General features: G+C 38.0%; 1 protein-coding gene across 2 annotated transcripts in view; it reads right to left on the reverse strand.

The window, feature by feature from the left end:
• Positions 1-18,993, reverse strand: part of UNC80 (unc-80 subunit of NALCN channel complex) — a 198,746-nt gene that overhangs the window by 96,793 nt on the left and 82,960 nt on the right. For both annotated transcript variants that reach the window (XM_087424900.1, XM_087424899.1), the window contains exons 23-26: positions 13,969-14,181; positions 10,376-10,511; positions 7,382-7,515; positions 1,495-1,660 (exon numbers count right to left, since the gene is read on the reverse strand). In XM_087424900.1, coding sequence (XP_087281026.1) covers positions 1,495-1,660; positions 7,382-7,515; positions 10,376-10,511; positions 13,969-14,181 — 649 coding nt within the window. The remainder of the gene's footprint in view (positions 1-1,494; positions 1,661-7,381; positions 7,516-10,375; positions 10,512-13,968; positions 14,182-18,993) is intronic.

Here is an 18,993-nt window from a genome sequence, read left to right on the forward strand (position 1 = left end):
TTCCAGTGTATATCAATTTGTTATAATATGTTAAAGATTTTAAATATTTTATGTTTTCTCTATCTACAGCTATTCCTTTTGGGAATCATTCATTCCTTAAGTTACCCAACATTTATATAGTCATTGTCTACAGGACATTAGAATATACCTAAATGCATAAAGTCATCTTTGATTCTTTTTATAAATATGCTGATGTTCTTTTAATTGAAATTCATTAGAAAAACATTAAAGGGCAACGGAATTTAAGAACTAGCAAAAACAGATAGAGAAGTCAACAGTTTAAAGGAACCTTTAGAGACCCACTTAAAACTTTGCAATCTTTAGCTCATATTTAGGATTTTCTGCATGGGTTCTAATCCATATGCTCTTGAAATAAAAAATAACAAAAAATAGCACAATTATTTATTGTGTACCTGTTATGTACCAGGTACTGAGGTTATGCTTTACTTGCACTGTCTCATTTAAAGCTTTCAATGTTAAATGAGGTAGGTGTTATTAACCTAATTTTACAGAGAAGGAAACTATGGCTTAGAAGGTAACTTGGAAGGTTCACACCTAGTTACTATATTTCACCATTTTAAGATGCACATTTTTTCACATTTTAACATATCTAGAATTTAGATTTGTCTTACAACTGATGGCATCTTAAGGTCACTAGTGCCAGGCAGCAATTGTGACACACGTGTTACTGCTTGTGTCCATGTGAATATCTAAAGCATCAGCAACAAAATTTGCAGAATGGGTGCCAGCGTCTTTTAACTCCAAGGAGCCAGATGGTAGTTGGGTGGAGGAGTGGGTGAGGGGGTAGCAACATTCCTAAGCAGGAACTGAAGGTAGGCTAGCTTCATACCATCGCATGTAGGCTTAAGTAACCAGCATCAATAGCTTTACTTCTTTTATAGATTTGTTTAGGAAATGGTATGTTACTAACATTCTGATGACACAGAGGACATTATCATACAGAAAAACATGGACCCTGACAATTCTGAGTTGGAAAGTGATTAAGAAATTTGAACTCTGAGTTGAAAATAGTGTACAAAAACTTTAACCAGTGTATTTTATTTGTACTTTCCTTTTGTTTGTCTGCACAAGAATGATAGATAGTGATGATAAAAATCTACATCTAATTAAGTATGAAAGTCCTCTTTCAATAAGAATGAAATACAAACTATACGATAAAACAGTATTGTGTAAGACTGTATTGGGAGAATTTTTCCTTCTTATTGGTACATAAAACAATGTTTCATCTTACAATTGATGGCACCTTACATTCAATAGGATACGGAGAGTTACCGGGCTAGAATTAGAACCCAAGCCTCTCACTGCAGATCCAACTCCTAAGGAGCATGGTTTGCTAACTCAGTGAGTAAACACAGTTAGTACTATACAGAGCTAACAATTCTGGGCTTCCTTTGGTATACAGTTCTGCAATTTAGACCCCAGACCAAATATCCTATGAGAAGACTGGAAACATGAAATAGTGCTTTTCCATACCTTTCTTTTCCTCAACACCTGCATCTGATTTGAGGGTATGGCTACTACTGTGGAGGGAATCTTTTGAGTCTTCGTTTTCATCCAGGACCCCTGCAAAGCTGATCTTCCTTTCATATCTGTGCCGGTCCATCTCGGGATCCAGACGAAGCCTGCAGCTCTCCAAGTCCTGAAAGGGCAGGGAGGAGCACGTGAATGCCGGCCTCTCCCCAGCCCTGCATCCGTCTTGCGGCCAACCCGCCTCCATTCTGAACTGCACACAACTGCCTTTGAACACGCGAATTCCCCTTTATTGAATGCCAATCTTAGCTTGTGGCCAGGAAAAGTTTTCTGAATTAGAAAAATCTTTCCTAACTCACAGTTTTTCCCATTTCTTCACCCGCTTCACTTTCCAAAAGCACAGACTTGCTCCAAATCCAGAACGAGCTCCCTCACCTTCTGACTCTGTCCACAACTTGAACCACATCTTTGGCATGTATCTGTTTATTAAGTAATCACGCACTGAGTGTACTGAGTATGAACGTGTTAGGTACTGGGGGATAAATAAGAAATCGTTCTTGCCCTAAAGGCATTCAGAATCTCAAGACAGACACTGAAGAGACAAACAAATGACAAATTCCAAGACTGAGAGACAGAGCAGAATAAGCAAGTCTCCAATCACAGAACAGGTCAGATTTTCGATTGGGGCCTCACAGGGCAAACTCCTACTAAAAGCAGGAGCTTAGAAATCAGACTCGGAGGCTGTGGTCAGCAGAGTAACGGACCCCCAAAGAGGTCCATGCCTTAACCCCTGGAAACTGTGAATATGTTACCTTACATTGCAACAGGGACTTTGTACATGTGATTAAGGTTAAGGACTTGGAGACGGGAGATTATCCTGGATTAACCAGGTGGGCCCAAACTAATCACACAAATCCTGAAAAGTGGAGGAATTTCCAGGCTGTGGGTGGAGGAAGACGGAACTACAGAAGAAGGATGAGAGAGATGCTAAGTTACTGGCTTTGAAAATGGAGCGGGGGGTGGGGTGGGGTGGCCCTGTGGCATAGTGGTCAAGTCCAGCGCGCTCCGCTTTGGCAGCCTGGGTTCACGCGTTCGGATCCCAGGCTCGGACCTACACCACTCATCAGCCACTCTGTGGCAGCGAGCCACATACAAAACAGAGGAATATTAGCACAAATGTTAGCTCAGAGCAAATCTTCCTCACCAAAAAAATAAATAAATAAATAAAAATAAAAAACGGAGGAAGAGGCCATGAGCCAAGGAATGTGGACGGCCTCTAAAAATGGAAAAAGATGAGGAAATAGTCTTCGAGCCTCAGAAAGGAATGCAGCCTTCTCCACACCCTGACTTTAGCCCAGTGAGACTTGTCTTGGACTTCTGATCTCCAGAACTCTAAGATGATATGTTTGTGCTGCTTTAAACAACTAAATTTGTGGTAGTCTGTCACGGCAGAAACAGGAAAGGAATGCAGAGGTGATGTTGGAGTTAAATGTTGAGGATTAAGTAAAGTTAGCTCGGCAAACAAGTGGGGAAAGGCAGTTAGGGCTTAAGAAACCTCATGTGAGGGCCAGAGGCTCAAAACGGGATCACACATTGGGGGGATTTCTCACTCCCTTCCATGAGGGCCTCAGTGTAACAGGGTTTCATTACCACCTGCTTACGAACAGAATGAGCTCATACCGTCAGGTAAGCCTAGGGGAGGGTAAGCATTTAGTAGGAGTTTGCCCTGTGAGGCCTCAATCGAAAATCTGACCTGTTCTGTGATTGGAGACTTGCTCATTCTGAAGATCATAGATAATGATTAACCTATAAAACACTTTTGGAAGACCTGATAAATGAAAAATATATAAAATGCTAACTTTATTTTTATATAGCATTTTTCTAATTATGACATAATAAGCCCTCAGATTCAAACAGATATGGAAAATGAAAAGTATTTAAAAAACTCAGTTTGCACCAAGATTAAAATCTTAGGCTTTTAATTGTTATTAATAAATAAAAGGAGACTATACATGTTGCTTTTTCTTTTCCCTTTGGATTAAGAACAGAAGTTACACTTTGGTACCCAGAAAATTATATCACATCTAGAAAAATAAAGAAACTATATGGAATCTATCTAACATTGTCAAAAATATTCTAGGAATATAAATATGCTTCCCTGAAATTAATCCCTTTTAGGAAAAAAATAACCTTATCTACTTTTCATTTTGGTAGCCAAATTTAATTAAATTTCTGAGTTGGGCCAAAAAGTAATAATACAACAATTCTGATTCTCAAAAGTAATTAGTTATCTCTTTCAATTTCTTCTTTTATCTACTTGTTAAATCCTACCTATCTTTTTTTTGTGTGTGTGAGGAAGATCAGCCCTGAGCTAACATCCATGCTAATCCTCCTCTTTTTGCTGAGGAAGACCAGCTCTGAGCTAACATCTATTGCCAATCCTCCTCCTTTTTTTTTCCCCAAAGCCCCAGTAGATAGTTGGATGTCATAGTTGCACATCCTTCTAGTTGCTGCATGTGGGACGTGGCCTCAGCATGGCCGGAGAAGCGGTGTGTCGGTGCACGCCCGGGATCCGAACCCGGGCCGCCAGTAGGGGGGTGCGCACACTTAACCGCTAAGCCACGGGGCTGGCCCTAAATGCTACCTATCTTTCAAAGCCACATTCAAATGTGACCTCTTCCAAGAAGGTTCTTCAGATTTTTCCAGCCCTTTCTTTGGCCAACCATGGCCCTCTGCTCTTTTCTCAGGGCCTCTCTTATATTTTGCTTCGGGAAATAGTTTTTTTATTTGTTGGTTCATCTCTGTATCACCCCCACCCCCAACCCTGCAACCATCACACCACCTTGTTCATAGTCTTCTCTCAATAAATATTCATCAGTTTAGTCTTGATATATGTGAATGGTGTTTTGCTTCTAATTTTATAACTTTAGGAATGTTTGGAATCCAGCAGTGTATTCTTTATAACTTGATATGTTAAATCCTGTTGGTACAGTTGGTACAGCTTCTAGACAATCTTGCATTAAACCATCCAATATGTTGTGTTTCCTAATGATTGAACACAGACATACAGAGACTTCCTTACTGCCTTTTTCTTTATTATTATGGACTCATTTATGCATTGGATGGGAATTACCCGTTTTAATTCCATGTTGCTTGGTCATTGGATATTGGTTTCGCTAATTCAATTGGGAAACATTTGAATAGACCAGCAGTTTTACAAACCAAATTCTCTATTTAAAAATGTTTCTTTATTGTCCCCAAGTTTGTAAGTTAATATTTAGAGAAAAATTTGATTATTATGCTCTTTTAGACTATAAATCTTGTAAAAATGTTGTTTTTTCTTTTTTTTAAGGCATTATTTGTGTGGTTTAGAAAGACAGTGAATAAAAATGCTACCAGAAGTTCTTTTTCTGAAAGATAAAAAAAAGCACATTAATTAAGTTACATCTAGGGATCCTGGAAAAGATTGCTAAGTTGGTAAAAATATTGTTTTATTAACTTGTAAAACTTTTGATGTCATTTTTCCTGTTTTTTTTGCCTCCATTTCCCACCAATTCCGGGAGCGGCCTCCTGGGATTTTCTGATCCTATCTAAGAAATAACTGTGGTTAAACAAATTTTTATTTTAATTGTTGTATTTCAGGTTCCTTTACTTTGTCTTCCACATTTTGGATATAACTAGGACCTTCCCAAACAAATATTTCACATGGAAATTTCATCCACTTCATATGTCACATGGTATTCCATCAGAAAGACTTTTTTCTTGGTAGAAAGTTTGTGTTCTTGATCTTCTCTCATCCTCAAGCCTCTGATTTGAGAATATTTACAGTTTCTAGTGTGACTATTTTACTACCTTATACTTTCATTGTTCTCTACATTAGGGTAGCTATTTATTTTTACTGCTATTAAAAATGTTACTAATAAAACATTCCAAAGATCTATAAAGACGCTTGCAGCAAGTGTTTTGTTAAAACTTGAGAATATGTCACTTTGATGATATTTATGCTCAGCCTCCTTAGATTTACTGTTTTGTACAATTTCTTAAAAAACAATTTCAAGCATTTACAGCTTCTGTGTTGATAAAACAGTTTTATGATACTCACTGTTTTCTCTACAGTAGGTTAGAATGTGACTTGGGTTTATTTATTTATTTATTTTTTTACCATCAACTATAATTAGATAGATTAGACACGAGAAGAAGCTTCTTTCTCATTTATTTTATAAAAGTCACATCCCAACACAATACACAAACCTATGCTTGACAATGAAAACCCCAGTGTAATGAATAAGAGATTTCTGAGTCTTTGTTAAAGGGCATGGAGCAGTGAAAACTCACCTCTCATTGATTGAATCACTGCAGGCTGTTTTAGCTCAATTTCTTGGCATTTCCTACTAGTCTGCCAGTTGAGTTATACACTAATTTTTAAAAGATTTGACTGACTTTTTAAAAAATAAAATTTGTTACAATAATAAGGGACATTAAACAAAAATAACTGAGTCAAACTTGAAGATTCTTATTTTTGTTAATCACAATGGATTAAAATGGTGACCAGTATAAATCTGAAAACTTAAAAGTAGACGTACTTCTGTGCTTTTACAAGACTTCAGTGTAATTCGAATGCTGAGAGGATAACACTGACAAAGGCCTACACATCGGATGCTTTATCACACTTGACTTTCCACTAAACATAGCTTTCGAGCAGTGGCCTTGATTTGATTTTACAGCTGTCTCATTACAATAGTGAAGGTGACAATTCGGAACATTAAAGGCCCAGGTTAATATGAAATTAAATAAGGGCAGTAAGAGGAACTTCCTTCTCCTCCAATATTCAAATGATGCAGTTTCACAGTCCAAATATTGGTATGTTTCTCTTAAAAACATGTATTTTACCTAAAAATGCCTCCAACTTGAAAACATCCATGTATGTTTTAGCGTGTGAGGAAACGGGCTCTCCAGACATTGGGGAAGCAGAAGCAGAGGCCACGCTCAGGCACCCCGGAGCACTGATTCTTTTGTCCCTCCTCCTCAACCCCCCAAGCAGAGTTTGGATGAAAAAGCGGAAGAGGTGATGGACTGTAAAATTTGCTTAAATGGAAGCACACAGATTGTTAGCGCAACAATTTTTCTGGTAGAGTAGTGTAAGCCTCATGTAAACGAAAAGAAAAAGAATTTGTCTGGTTCCTCGGCTCTAGCTGGACGAGGCCTGCTGAGGGTGTGCCCTGTCCCACACACTCTGTGAAGACTCCTGGCTGTTGCATAGTATTTGTATCCCTTGTTACACAAATCAGGCCCCAATGGCATAGGAGTGTGTATGTATGTGTGTGTGTGTACCTGTGTGTGTGTGTGTGTGTGTGTGTGTGCGCGCGTATGGTCTTTTTCTGTCTATCCATACTCCATAAGGAGTACTGCAGGAATACAAAAATATATGTTTGGGGATATTTACACGCTAAATACTTAAAAAAGTCTCTTTGCCCATAATTTAACTGAGAAAACTCATTGGAAGGACATTTCCATAAGGATTTATGAGCAGTCAGCATGAAAAAAATTCTGTCAATGATTTCTGGAAAATGATGGCCATAAAACTGCTCACAGTTCGAAGCATAAAGGAAGCTAATGGTTCTTAGACATTCTTAGCACAACTGACATGACCAGTTAAACATTTTAGCCAGTGGTGCTATCTTTAGCGATTTCAAGGCCAACTTTAGAGTTATTTTTTTTTTAACAGAAAAAAGAAATTTTCTTTTTATATATGAAAATCCCTTGGTTGAATTTTTAAATTATATGATACATTTGGCGATTGGACATTTGAGCAAATTGTGAATACTCAAAACCTAGCCACGTGTCTGGCCTCTCCAAGTAACCTGATAATTCACATGTGTGCTTTACTTACCACCAGAGGCTCAGTGCGTGGTCTGGGCAGGCAGGAAAAGGTCTCCCGCAGGAAGGTGGTAACCTCCAGGAGAAGCTGGCACGCTGCCATCTTCAAGGCAAAGGGGCAGCCACATTTAGAGGGGTTCACAGTACCTACGGAATCAAAGAGTGCTTTCATAAAGAAACCAATAAAAAACACAGAGAGGCACAGTTTGATGGACACAGCTACACATGTGTAGAATCAAACTGCATGTGAGAACATTACCTATACATGTCCAAAATGAAATTGCATGTGAGAATGTTACCTATACATGTTCAATTTACCTATTCCTTTTAGCATAATCTGTGCATTCCCACGCACCTCTCCCTCCCTCCATTTTGCAATTCTGTAATGCCTCAGTGTGAAAATGTCAATCACTAAGAACTAAATTATTCTCCCAAGGCATCACAGAATAACAAAATGCAGCTCCACTAGACTAGAAAGCCTTTTAATGAAAACAGAAACGGAAAGCAGTCTTGCAAGATTTTCACATTGCTGTTCAATCAGATTTAGATTATATACAGGACAATGAACTAGATTAGAACTATAAAAATCCTGTCAGCTCATTCTATGAGAGACGTCTATCTCGGTGTTCTGGGGCAGTGAAGTTGTTTCAGCTCTAATCCAGATGTGTTTCTGCAGCATAGACGAGACTGACTTGATCACCTGTATCTTACAGTTTATACAAGTTAGCCTATCATATTGAGGCACAGTTACACTAGAAGTATGCAAATATTCTCTTTTGCTCTGAAGAATACCAGTCTTTGAATGAGTAAAACACTGCATCCATCATAGACCAAGAAAAAGATTTTGCTCTAAAGGTAGACAGTAGCCAAAGAGACACCAAAGAGACCTTCTAAATTCTCAGGATTAGTTCTCAGATACATGTCACCACTAATCATGCAGAAATATACTGATTATATATCAGTGTTCAGAAAAGAAGACCAAAGCAACGTAGAGTTCTGCCTCTCATAAAAGAAAGAAAGTAGTTATCTATTTTGAACGAATCAAGTCATCAAGCAATCACAGTATCATTACATATCAACATTCCCAAAAATATCTCTAAAATATCTCCTGTGTATTAGGCTTTCTGAATTAAATAGAATATATACATCATGGTTTATATAGACAGTAGGTGGAAATTATGTTCTCTCTGAAGATATCTGGCCATCACTTCCTCATGAAAACCATTATTTTCTCTCCAGAAGTAATATGTGGCTGGTGACATTGCCTCTTACTAAGAATGGAAGAGACAAACTCCTCCAAATTTCCAGACTGATACTTGCTTGCACCATAATTATCTTTTAAATGCAAGATGTGCTATGTATTGACTTGACAGTGGAACTAAACCAGACATTCCAACCTTATAATCAATGGAGCTTACAAGATTCCAGAAATTGCCTGGATGTGCAACAGTTTTTAAAAAATAATCGAACACTAGATATTCAGTATACACTTCTGGATCCGTCCTTTTACTGCCGAGGTTATCATCCAGGTTCTTCCCATCAGTCCTGTAGACAACGAACTCGGTCTTAGTCCCGGTTCTCTCATGACTATCATCTGAACTATTCTGTTACAACGAACAAGGATTGAGTTCTACACGAGCTCATCAAAAAGCTAAAACACTAGACATAACATATTGGTGAATGATACTGATGTGGTCTCATGGAGGTTAGGGTTCATTTTGGCCTGTGAGGATGCATCCATCTAATGTTGCTTTAGCTCCTCTCTGTTCTGAAGGATCCCTAGGAGATCGAGGGCAGTTTGAGGATGTCTTCTGGCAGGCTATCACTAGGTTTTGTGATTGCTGGATAATCCTCAAGTCCTCCTATGGATCAGACCCAATTCCAGGAGACATTCTAGAATAGTCCAGACTCTTGCGAACTTAAGGGAATCTTTGGGGCCAATTTTCACCAGTAGGCTGAAAGACTGATGTCAGAATTTGGTGTTTTGTCAATAGCTAAGTCAAGAAAATTTGCTCTGATCTGATAAGGGCTGTGAAAGGGCAAAACGATGAAAAATACTGCAATAACAAAATTCTTGGTATGAAAGGGGAAAGGAAGAAAATAAATTTTCTTTGACTACTATTCAGTTCTGTCCAATATTACACTCTAGCCATCCTTGTACATTTCATGACCACAAAGACAAAGTAGCTTTGGCATCACTTAACTAAGGACAATCCTTAACATAGAATCAGAGAGTCTGTTTCAAATCACAGGGAAAGTCAAGACGAAGACCCCTCCCGGTCTTCATCAGATAATGGTACTAATTTCATTACCATATTGGAATTTTATACTCCATAAAAGGCAGTGATACACAAACACACAAGCTTGTATGGTATAGAACACATGTATGCACAAAATGGTGTGGAGAGGACGTACAGGAATCTCTTTGTCTCTACTCTTCTATGGTGGGACTCACTTCTAATTTTAATAAATAAATACAGTACAGCAGACATTCACAATTCTAACAATCTGAATCTTTTAATATTTCAAATTCACGTTAAATACTGTAATTACTCTGATTAAATATTTCAATATTTTAGTGATTTGGGAAGCATTTCATATTCAATTCTATTTGGTCTAACTTTTTTTTCTCGAAGAGCAGTAGCAAAATACAAAACCTGAACAAACCTCTTCTGAGATAGGAATTTTCCACAGCTATATTGTCTCAGAGGGGCCTAATGCTAATCTTAATATAATAGTAAGAGTCAGAGCCTACAAAGCAATGGAAGTTCCATATTGCCTGAAACTCTTTGCATCTGTCTATTGTCTTCTCTTGCTGGTTCTTGCCCCCTCTTTGTGTGGCTTTATGCACATGCTTTACATCCATGCACAGGGAATAGGGGAAAAGGTGCAGTGGGGAGACATGGGAAGGTGGTAGGAATATGAAAGAGGAAAGAGAAATATTAAGTGCTCCTAAAGCAGAGGTTCTTACAAGCAGGGGTTCTTGTAGTAAAGGGAGTCTCCTTACTGTCATCTAAAAAGTCTTCCTCCTCATCCTCCTTTCTCAGTCTCCTCTTGGTCTCCTCATCATAGATGAGACCCAGCAGGTTGGCTGGGCTCTCACTCTCCCCGTGGCACAACTCATTCAATCGGACGCCAATTGCCTATCATGGGGAGAAAAAGAAAAAAACAGCATAAAGTACAGTCATGCACCGATTAACAATGTTTCACTCAACAACGGATTGCATATAGGACGATGGTCCCGTAAGATTAGAACCATATAGCCTAGACGTGTAGTAGGCTATACCATCTAGGTTTGTGTAAGTACACTCTATGATGTTCACACAACAATGATATCACCTAATGACACATTTCTCAGAATGTATCCTCATCATTAAGTCATGTGTGACTGTATGTCAGACTATAAAATAGGCTCTCATATTACAGAGGACGTACGCAACCAATTAATGGGAATTATTTCCAGCATATGCCTCCTCTGTTGCCACAGTGCTGTTAGCACCATGTTTCCCAATGTGGAGACCCAGACATGGAAGGCATTGACCTATCTTCAAGGTCATTTAGTCTAAAGACTTGTAGGAACTGCAATGATACGTTTGTATTCTTACAAAAATTTTTCTGAAAATATTTCCATTTACTCAAAGGTCATTTACATAGATCTAGAGTATGCAGTTGTTTTTAATGGAGGATTTTTTTGTGGTAAAAAATAAGAAATCACAGTTCCTCAGAGTGCTTCTGATTATGCTATTTTATGAGAATGTCACGGCATGCTAATGAGTTTGGAGGCTGTCATTAATTCTGGTACAGCAATTTTATTTGTATCTGCCATTATGTATACAATTAATGGCTTTTTTGGTAGACCTTGTTCCCTCTTCCATGATACTCTATGAATTAGTAAGAAACACTATTCTTTTGGTAGAGTACCCAACATGAACGTTAAAAATATGACTTTTAATAACTCAGCATATGGACAATATTGGCTTTTACAAGTTATTCATAGAACCAATACTTGTTATCTGTTCTTCCAAATCATCATCTGATTTACGAAAAGGAATTTTCCACAAGAAGAGACAAAATACACTACCTCTATCTAATTCCTTTTATGTTCCAATTACATAAAGTATGCAACAAAAGAAGAAACACCTGCTTAGGAGAGAGAGTCAAAAAGCTAACATGAGCACTGAACTTGGCATTTGACAGTTTGGTTGCTCTGTGCATTAGTAAGAACAAAATTCTAGCAAATTTTGTTTCTTCCTGTATCATCCTTTTCAAATATTTAGTAAAGTGACCAAATTCTGAGCATGCAGGAAATTAGACTCACTGCTAGAAACTGATGAACATACATCCTGAACTCTTTAATAAAAAACACGAGTTGTTTGAATGTCTTGGCTATCTGGAAACAAAGAGGTCTCCTTCAACTCTGGAATTAAGTGAGGAGTAACAAAAACCACATCAATGAGAAAGAAAGCAACGTAAAAAGATATCGCAGGATCCTACAATTTTAGCGGCTAACTTGAGAAGTTTTAAGCAAACAAAACAAAACACAGAAACAAAAACCACGACCTTAACAAAAAGCCGTGTCCTGAGGCTCCAATTTTGAAGATCCTTTGTAAAGAAGGAGGCATGCAATCGTGAGTCTTGAGTGAAGCCAACAATCTTAATACTGAGAATCAAAGGGGCAAAAACTCTACATCGACCCTTCCGGGATATTGAAACTAAGCAAATTAAATTAAATCCACAATTTTAGTTAAATCATAAAGAGCTGCTCGAAATATGAACTTGTCTAGGATAATTAATTGTCTAAATAATAATTTAGAGCTCTATGTCTCTTCCAAGGCTAGAAAAATGCCTTGGGGATATGTTTATTCCTTTCTTCATTCTTTGAATACTTATTGTGAGGTAATTTGGTAGGTATTAAAACATAAAGTTGAATAAATTGTTATAGTACATCAACATCTTTGTTTAATGTGCCGTAGTAGATTACAAACTTTCATACAGAAGGGTTACTGTTTGGCAAGTAGGAAGGTTAGCGAGGTTGAAGGACTTGCTCAAGGTTGCTCAGCAAGCCATGGACTGACCCAAACACTGGGCGTCTGACTCAATGTCTTTTGCTCTTTCCCTCAATGAGCTTACAGTCTATTGAGGAGGTAATAGCACACGAAAATAATACGCTAAGTGGCAAAAGAGACTGAAAGCACTTTATTAGTTCAGAAGATGGAGAGATTAGACTCAGTTCAGAGAATCATAGAAAGTCTCATTGCTGTAGACTTTGAAGAACTGGTGTTTTGGCTGATGGGGATGGGAAAGAGTGGATATTCCAGATGGAGAGTTCCAAAAGATCCATATTCAGGGAAATATACTGATGTCACCAGAGACTGACAAGTAAGCCACTTGGTTGAAGCACAATTTTGTGAGAGGAAATAAAGTGCAGGAAAGCTGGAAAGGTAGATTGGGGCTAGGTCTCACAGTCCTTGAAGCTGAACTTCGTTTTGCATTCTGAAGAAGAATGAAAGGTCATTCTTGAGTGGGGGAGTAATCTGGATCCCTCATTCGAGGGGCACTATACTAGCTGCCTAGGAATGCACAGACGAACCATGTATCCTACTTTCAAAAATTAATGTCATAACTTATTATCATCGAATACCTCTCAGGTGCAAAGAATTGAGATAAATGTCCTTTAGATACATTAACTCATTTGACTTCATCATCCATAATCTTGGTATGATTTGAACAAAGGTTCTGGAGAGAGCAGTGCCACTGAAGCATTATAAGTGGGTGAGAAACACACTGATTTGCATTTTAGCCTAATCACTCTGACAGCAGTTTGCAGAATGAATCAGAGGGGGCAAGTCTGGAGGCTGGGAGCGAAGTATGAATGTTCTGCTTTTAGATGGGCTACGCCATAGGGAGATCATTTTACTGGCAGTGTGTAGGATGGATCAGACGAGGGGAGTCTGCGGGGAGGAGACAAAATGGGAAAATACTGTCGTCATCCAGATGAGAAGTAACGAAGATCTGACCTGAAGGGGCAGCAGCAACATGGAAGAGGTGGAATCAATAAGAGAAGGAGGTTTGGAATATGTTCCAACGCTGTCGTCTCAGATGATGGTGGTGCCATTAACAGGAATAGAAAGTTCAGGAGGGGCTGTAGATGCGGGTGTGTGTACATGGAGAGAAGGGTTTCATTTTGGTCAGATCGAGTTTCAGGATATTAAGTGAATGCCTCCAAAGCGTAGTGGGCAATGCTGAGCTGGGATCTGAAAAGTGCTATGGATACAGAATTCTGTGCCTCTGGCACAGAGGTTACAGTTGAACACATAGAATAAATGTAACTCGGGGGGAAATCATATGGCAAGAAATTATAAGAGATCCTGGGAATGTCCACATTTATAGGGAGGAAGGAGGCAGAGGAGATGATAATGTCTAACTTCATAGATTTATTGGGAGAATTAAATGAATTAAGTTTATTTTCCCCTAAAAAGTTTTGTTCAGTACCTCATACATAACAGGTATTCAATAAATTGTCTCCCAAACAAACATAAACATACAACTTCTTCACTTCACTCAAGCGCCCGTTTTTACAGAAGAAAATCGAAAGCTCACGTCTCCCCACTGGTAGAAGAGCTTGGCAGCATTCCACTGCAGCTTCTGGTTCCGCTTGTTGCCCACGACGGGAGACCGTCCCCGGGACAGGCCTTTCTTGGTGATATTCACATGATGCCCTTTCATCCACTCTGGCCAGTTGCCACGGTTGCAGCGGTGAACAAAACGGGCACATTCCAGGAAAAGCGCTGCCCTGGCTACCACAGGCGCTTCCTGAGTAGGGTTGTTAAGGAAAGAAAGATATGGGATTAATTAACAATCAAGTGACCTTAAAGGGAATTACCATGTACTCTTAGCTTATTTTAATTTCCATGTTTTCATTTCGTTTAGCCATATTTCCCAGGCTAGTGTTAGCATGGCTAACATAGTCGTGGGAAATCTAGAAAATGAATCTACTGAGGTAAATTTGGATATTGAAGAATTAGACATTTTAAGTAGGCTTATGTGCTTATCTTTCTCCTTCTGAAGAATCTCACGTAATTTCACGACTCTATCTTTGCATATTTAAGAGGCAGCTTGGATTTAAGTGTGAGAGTAAGATTACTTTTGATATGAAGTTTTTAAATATGAAGTTTTTAAACCTAAAATTTTAATATGAAGCAAACAAATATTCAATTTCTAGAACTAGTCTTATGCTAACCAAAGGTGTCAATAGTGAGTTTGTTCCAACAATAATCTATTATCTATGACCATCCACACGCTCCAAGGAAGTACAACTGCTCCCGCGCATTTTGGCTAGTAAGAAAAGGAAATGCTTACTAGATTTTGTTGAGTTAGTCTTTTTCCCCCCACTTTGTCATGAATAACAGACTATATTCTGCTTAAATAGGCATGCTGTCAATTGAAAATGTTTGACAAAGAGGAAATTATTTAATTGATAAATAAAAATCAGAATATTTCTTCAGGAAAATAAAACTATGGCTCCATATTGTCATGTCAAGATATACTCAAAAAAATAAAAGAAAAAACAACCTATAGTTGATACCCAGAAACTGGTAAGGATCAGATATCTACTGAACTCTTCACGAGCTAAAAAAAAATTAATAAGAGAAGGAGTGTGAGATTTCTCACAGAAGGTCAAGAAGTCACAGAAAACACATACATCAACAATTACTGTGTATTTTGACTTGTGCCAGTTTTAAAAAAATATGTAACAATATTAGCCATTACTTCAGAGATACCATAGGCTGCTTAGCAACCATAAGTTTCAAATTGAAATGGTTTTCATCATTTCAAGCAATGGTATTCTTAACAATGCATTGATCCATAATGTTAAAAAAAGGGGCTAATATATAGAGAGCATCAATTAAGTGCCAATTAATTTTTTGAACTGTAATTCTTAATTATCATAACAAACCTCTGTCCTAGAAATTATATCCTCATGTTAATACTTTTTAAAATGAGGTATAATTTTTCCACTACCATATAGCTGGGGGAACGAGTAGGCATAGGGTTGAATCTCAGGTCTCTCTGATGCCCAGATCTTTGCTAGTTCCTCTTTGGTATCTAAATTGTCTTAATTTATACTCATATAAATTTTGGTAAAAGATGATTTCTAGAATGCATGTAGAAAGTCATTATTTAAAAATGGGATATTAATGTCATGTAATGTTATTTTATAAAACTCAAATATATGATCACATCATTTTCCCATTTAAAATCTACTATAGGCTCCATCCACCTCAATCATAAAATGAATTAAGATACCCAACCTTTGTTATTTGGTTCATTTTCCTTTCTGTCCTCCTCTCAAGCACTCAATGGTCCAATTATGTCCAATGGTTACAGTCTCCCAAATATGGCATCTCATACTTTTCCATACGTTGTTTCCATGGCTTGCAGGACACTTAAGTCCCTTTTCCATCTGGCAAATTCCCACTTCTAAGACTCAGTTTAGTACCTTCTCTAAGAAGCCTTCCTTAAGCCCTTCCCACTTCAGGCAGAGTTGGTTACTTTACACTTTTGAGTACCACAGTTTCTCAAACAAACTGGATGATTCAAGTAAGTTAGCCTGTTAAGCATTTTCTCATTGTCTTAAATGAAGCCATCGAGAATTCCAATAAGAAATACATTTATGTAGGGACTTAATTTTACAAAGTATATGATGTATTGCCACAACATACAAAGTTAACCTACGTGAAAAGGCAGAATACAAGATAAACACCAATAGTGAGAATCTACCATTAACAAAAGATGGACACTGATGGTGCGAATCTACAATTAATAAAAGATGGACACTGATGGTGAGGATCTATCATCAACCACATTGGTGGCAAGACTGGGTAGCAGGTCACAGGGACAGAAAGATTTTTGAGATTGCAAAGGGCCAAATGACTTTCTGCATCAAACCTATCAATATTGTGGTGCCATAACATACAGACTAAATATCTACACTCTTTCCTTGTATTAAATATTTATTTTACTAAACATCTCAGATATGCTAATCTGTGTCTGGAAAAGGCTGCGACATCTGTCTCTAAAAACGAAGGCCAGTCTGGAGGGCAAGGTGAGTGATGCAAATCTATTCTCAGCCTGTCACGTTGTGACACATTCCCAATATAAAGCGATGGCATTCACTGCTCAAGGACAGTAGACAGAAACAACACTGCTGCAATAGCATTATGCCACAAACCCCGGCTCCTTCAGGACTAACAAGGGCAAATGTAACCTAACTCAGTGTATGGAGCAGAGGATCCTTTTATTGCCCTTAACTATTAGATGGCACTGAGGATTAACAACAGATGAATGAACAATCCAGACTGCTATGTGAAGTTTCCTATGCAGATCATCTTGCCTTCTTTAGAAGAAATGGTTTTATTTGCTTAGAAAGCTCAAGGTGTTTTGAATGAAAAGCAATGTCAATTCTCTGCCCTCAAAAACTTATGATGATAAAACAGGTATTATCAGTTAGTGGCCCTAAGAAATCCTAATCTAAGTTTGGCAATGGAATTGAGATCAACATGAAAATAATTCCCGTTAACTAAACAGAACAACATTAAAGGAAAGGTTAGTTATTATAGGATGAATTTGATCCATGCAAATTGTCAAACCCAGTAACTTTTGGAAATGTCGCTGTCTATGTTAAAGGATGATATCATAGAATAACTCAAATATTGTCTTTTTGTTATAATCTTCATGAACTGGGTGGGGAAGGCAGGCTTGGGAGTCCTAGAGGCGAGAAGCCACTGAATAATACCAATTTCCGGGGCATTGTATTGTGTGTATCACTGTACAGACAGTTGAGGGAGTTGTTGAGGTACAAAGCTAAGGACTCTGTGCATCCTAGTAGAAAACACTTAGCAATAAGTACTGACTTCACAATGTGTATGAAAGAGCAGTCAAGGCATTCTAGTGTGGGTATGGCTGTTGGGAATTTTTTTCCTTATAAATTTCTTTCAAAGTGTAGTGTAGAAAGTATTGATTTTAGAAGTAGGGTTATGGAATATCTTGGACAAAGGATTCTTCCTGAACATAATGGAAAGTCCATTTCTCCTCTTTTGATGGCGCTTACCTCTTATGGCTCAGTGCAATCTGAAGCAGCAGCAAAAAATGAAGGCACGACAGAATGGATAGGAATGAATTCACATCACAGAGAGAACAGCACAAATGGAGAAAAATGAATCGGAAGAATGCTGCATGGCTGGAAAGAACCACAGAGCATCAGAGGCATAGCTAAGTGAACATCTAAACAAAATTTGACGCCACTGGCATACCACAGAGAATTTTGCTGGTGGTCCTAAAAGAAAAGTAGGCACATTAAATTTCTTCTTTCTAATAAGAAAGATCCAGCAGTTCTGCCGGATCACCTTTTTATGTTCCATAATGCCACAGAACAAGCTTCTATGCCATTAATCATAACTTCATAGCTCCCAGACAAGCAAGAATCAACTTTAAGTGGGAAGACAAAATCTCATTTGAACCATGTGAAATTTCTAAGTTTAAAGGTCAAAAATAGTAGAATACTCACAATTTCATATGGTTGGATCTTATAGAAGGTGTTCTGTGCAACGGCTACAGAGTTATCTAGTTAAAATTACAAGATGTCATGAAAACATCATTATGCAGCATAGATTTCTCGAACACTCCACAACTAGAAAACTTCAGGCTACTTTTCCTTGAGTTCTTTTGTCACTTCTTCCTGCATTTTATAAGATCCTTATGTATAGTGAATCTTTCCTTTATGAAAGTGAAGCAGAGAATTGGAATACTAATTCAAACAGCTGTGCTTTATTTTGCCTGGGGACCTAGAAAATACTGTTACCAAGATACGACAGTTAATTGAAGGTTATAATTGCAATACATTCCTTTCCCTGAAGGACCATATCTAAACTTATTATGTGAGAAGAAACCCTGACTGATCCTGAAAACTCATATAACAACACTGGACAGGAACTAACTGTTTTAAAGACTGAGTATTTTATGTTGGCCCCTGGGGAATCACATAATATTTTTATTGCCTTACAATAAAATATAAAGCTCTTGCTGGTGTAGGATACCTATATATTTAAAACCCATGGGAATAAGCAATTATTGTGGGTCTTAGTGTGCAGTGGAAGCTGGTTTGCTAGAGGGCATGTGCTTCTGAGTCAGTATTTATTACTCAGCCTGTATTGAATTCTCTGCCTGACTGAGCTCATCAAGTAACCGACAGGCCGTCTCTGCCCCTGCCCATTTCTACAGTAGCTGCAGACAACTAAAATGATTCAGCTGCCAGGCTAGAGGCAGGCATTATTGTTTAGTGCATGGTCTGGGTGGCTAGTCATTTTAACACTTACTCAGATCCTGCTAATATTTTGGATAAGTATTTTAAAAACCAAATGAGGACTTCGGTTTCTGTAGGATACCTATAAAGATATAGGTATCTTACAACAGCAAGAGCTTTATATTCTGACAGTATGACGGATTAGGTGTGAAGACAAACTTCTTTTGGTTTAGACGCCTGAAAATGCTGGATAAAATATCCAAAAATTTCTTCATTTTGTTTTGGCTTTTGTTTCTAACATGAGATAATAGACCATTGGAGAG

Source organism: Ceratotherium simum, chromosome 37 (genome assembly GCF_057802395.1).
Source record: "Ceratotherium simum simum isolate JZ-2026a chromosome 37, ASM5780239v1, whole genome shotgun sequence".
NCBI classification, from domain to species: Eukaryota; Metazoa; Chordata; class Mammalia; order Perissodactyla; family Rhinocerotidae; genus Ceratotherium; species Ceratotherium simum.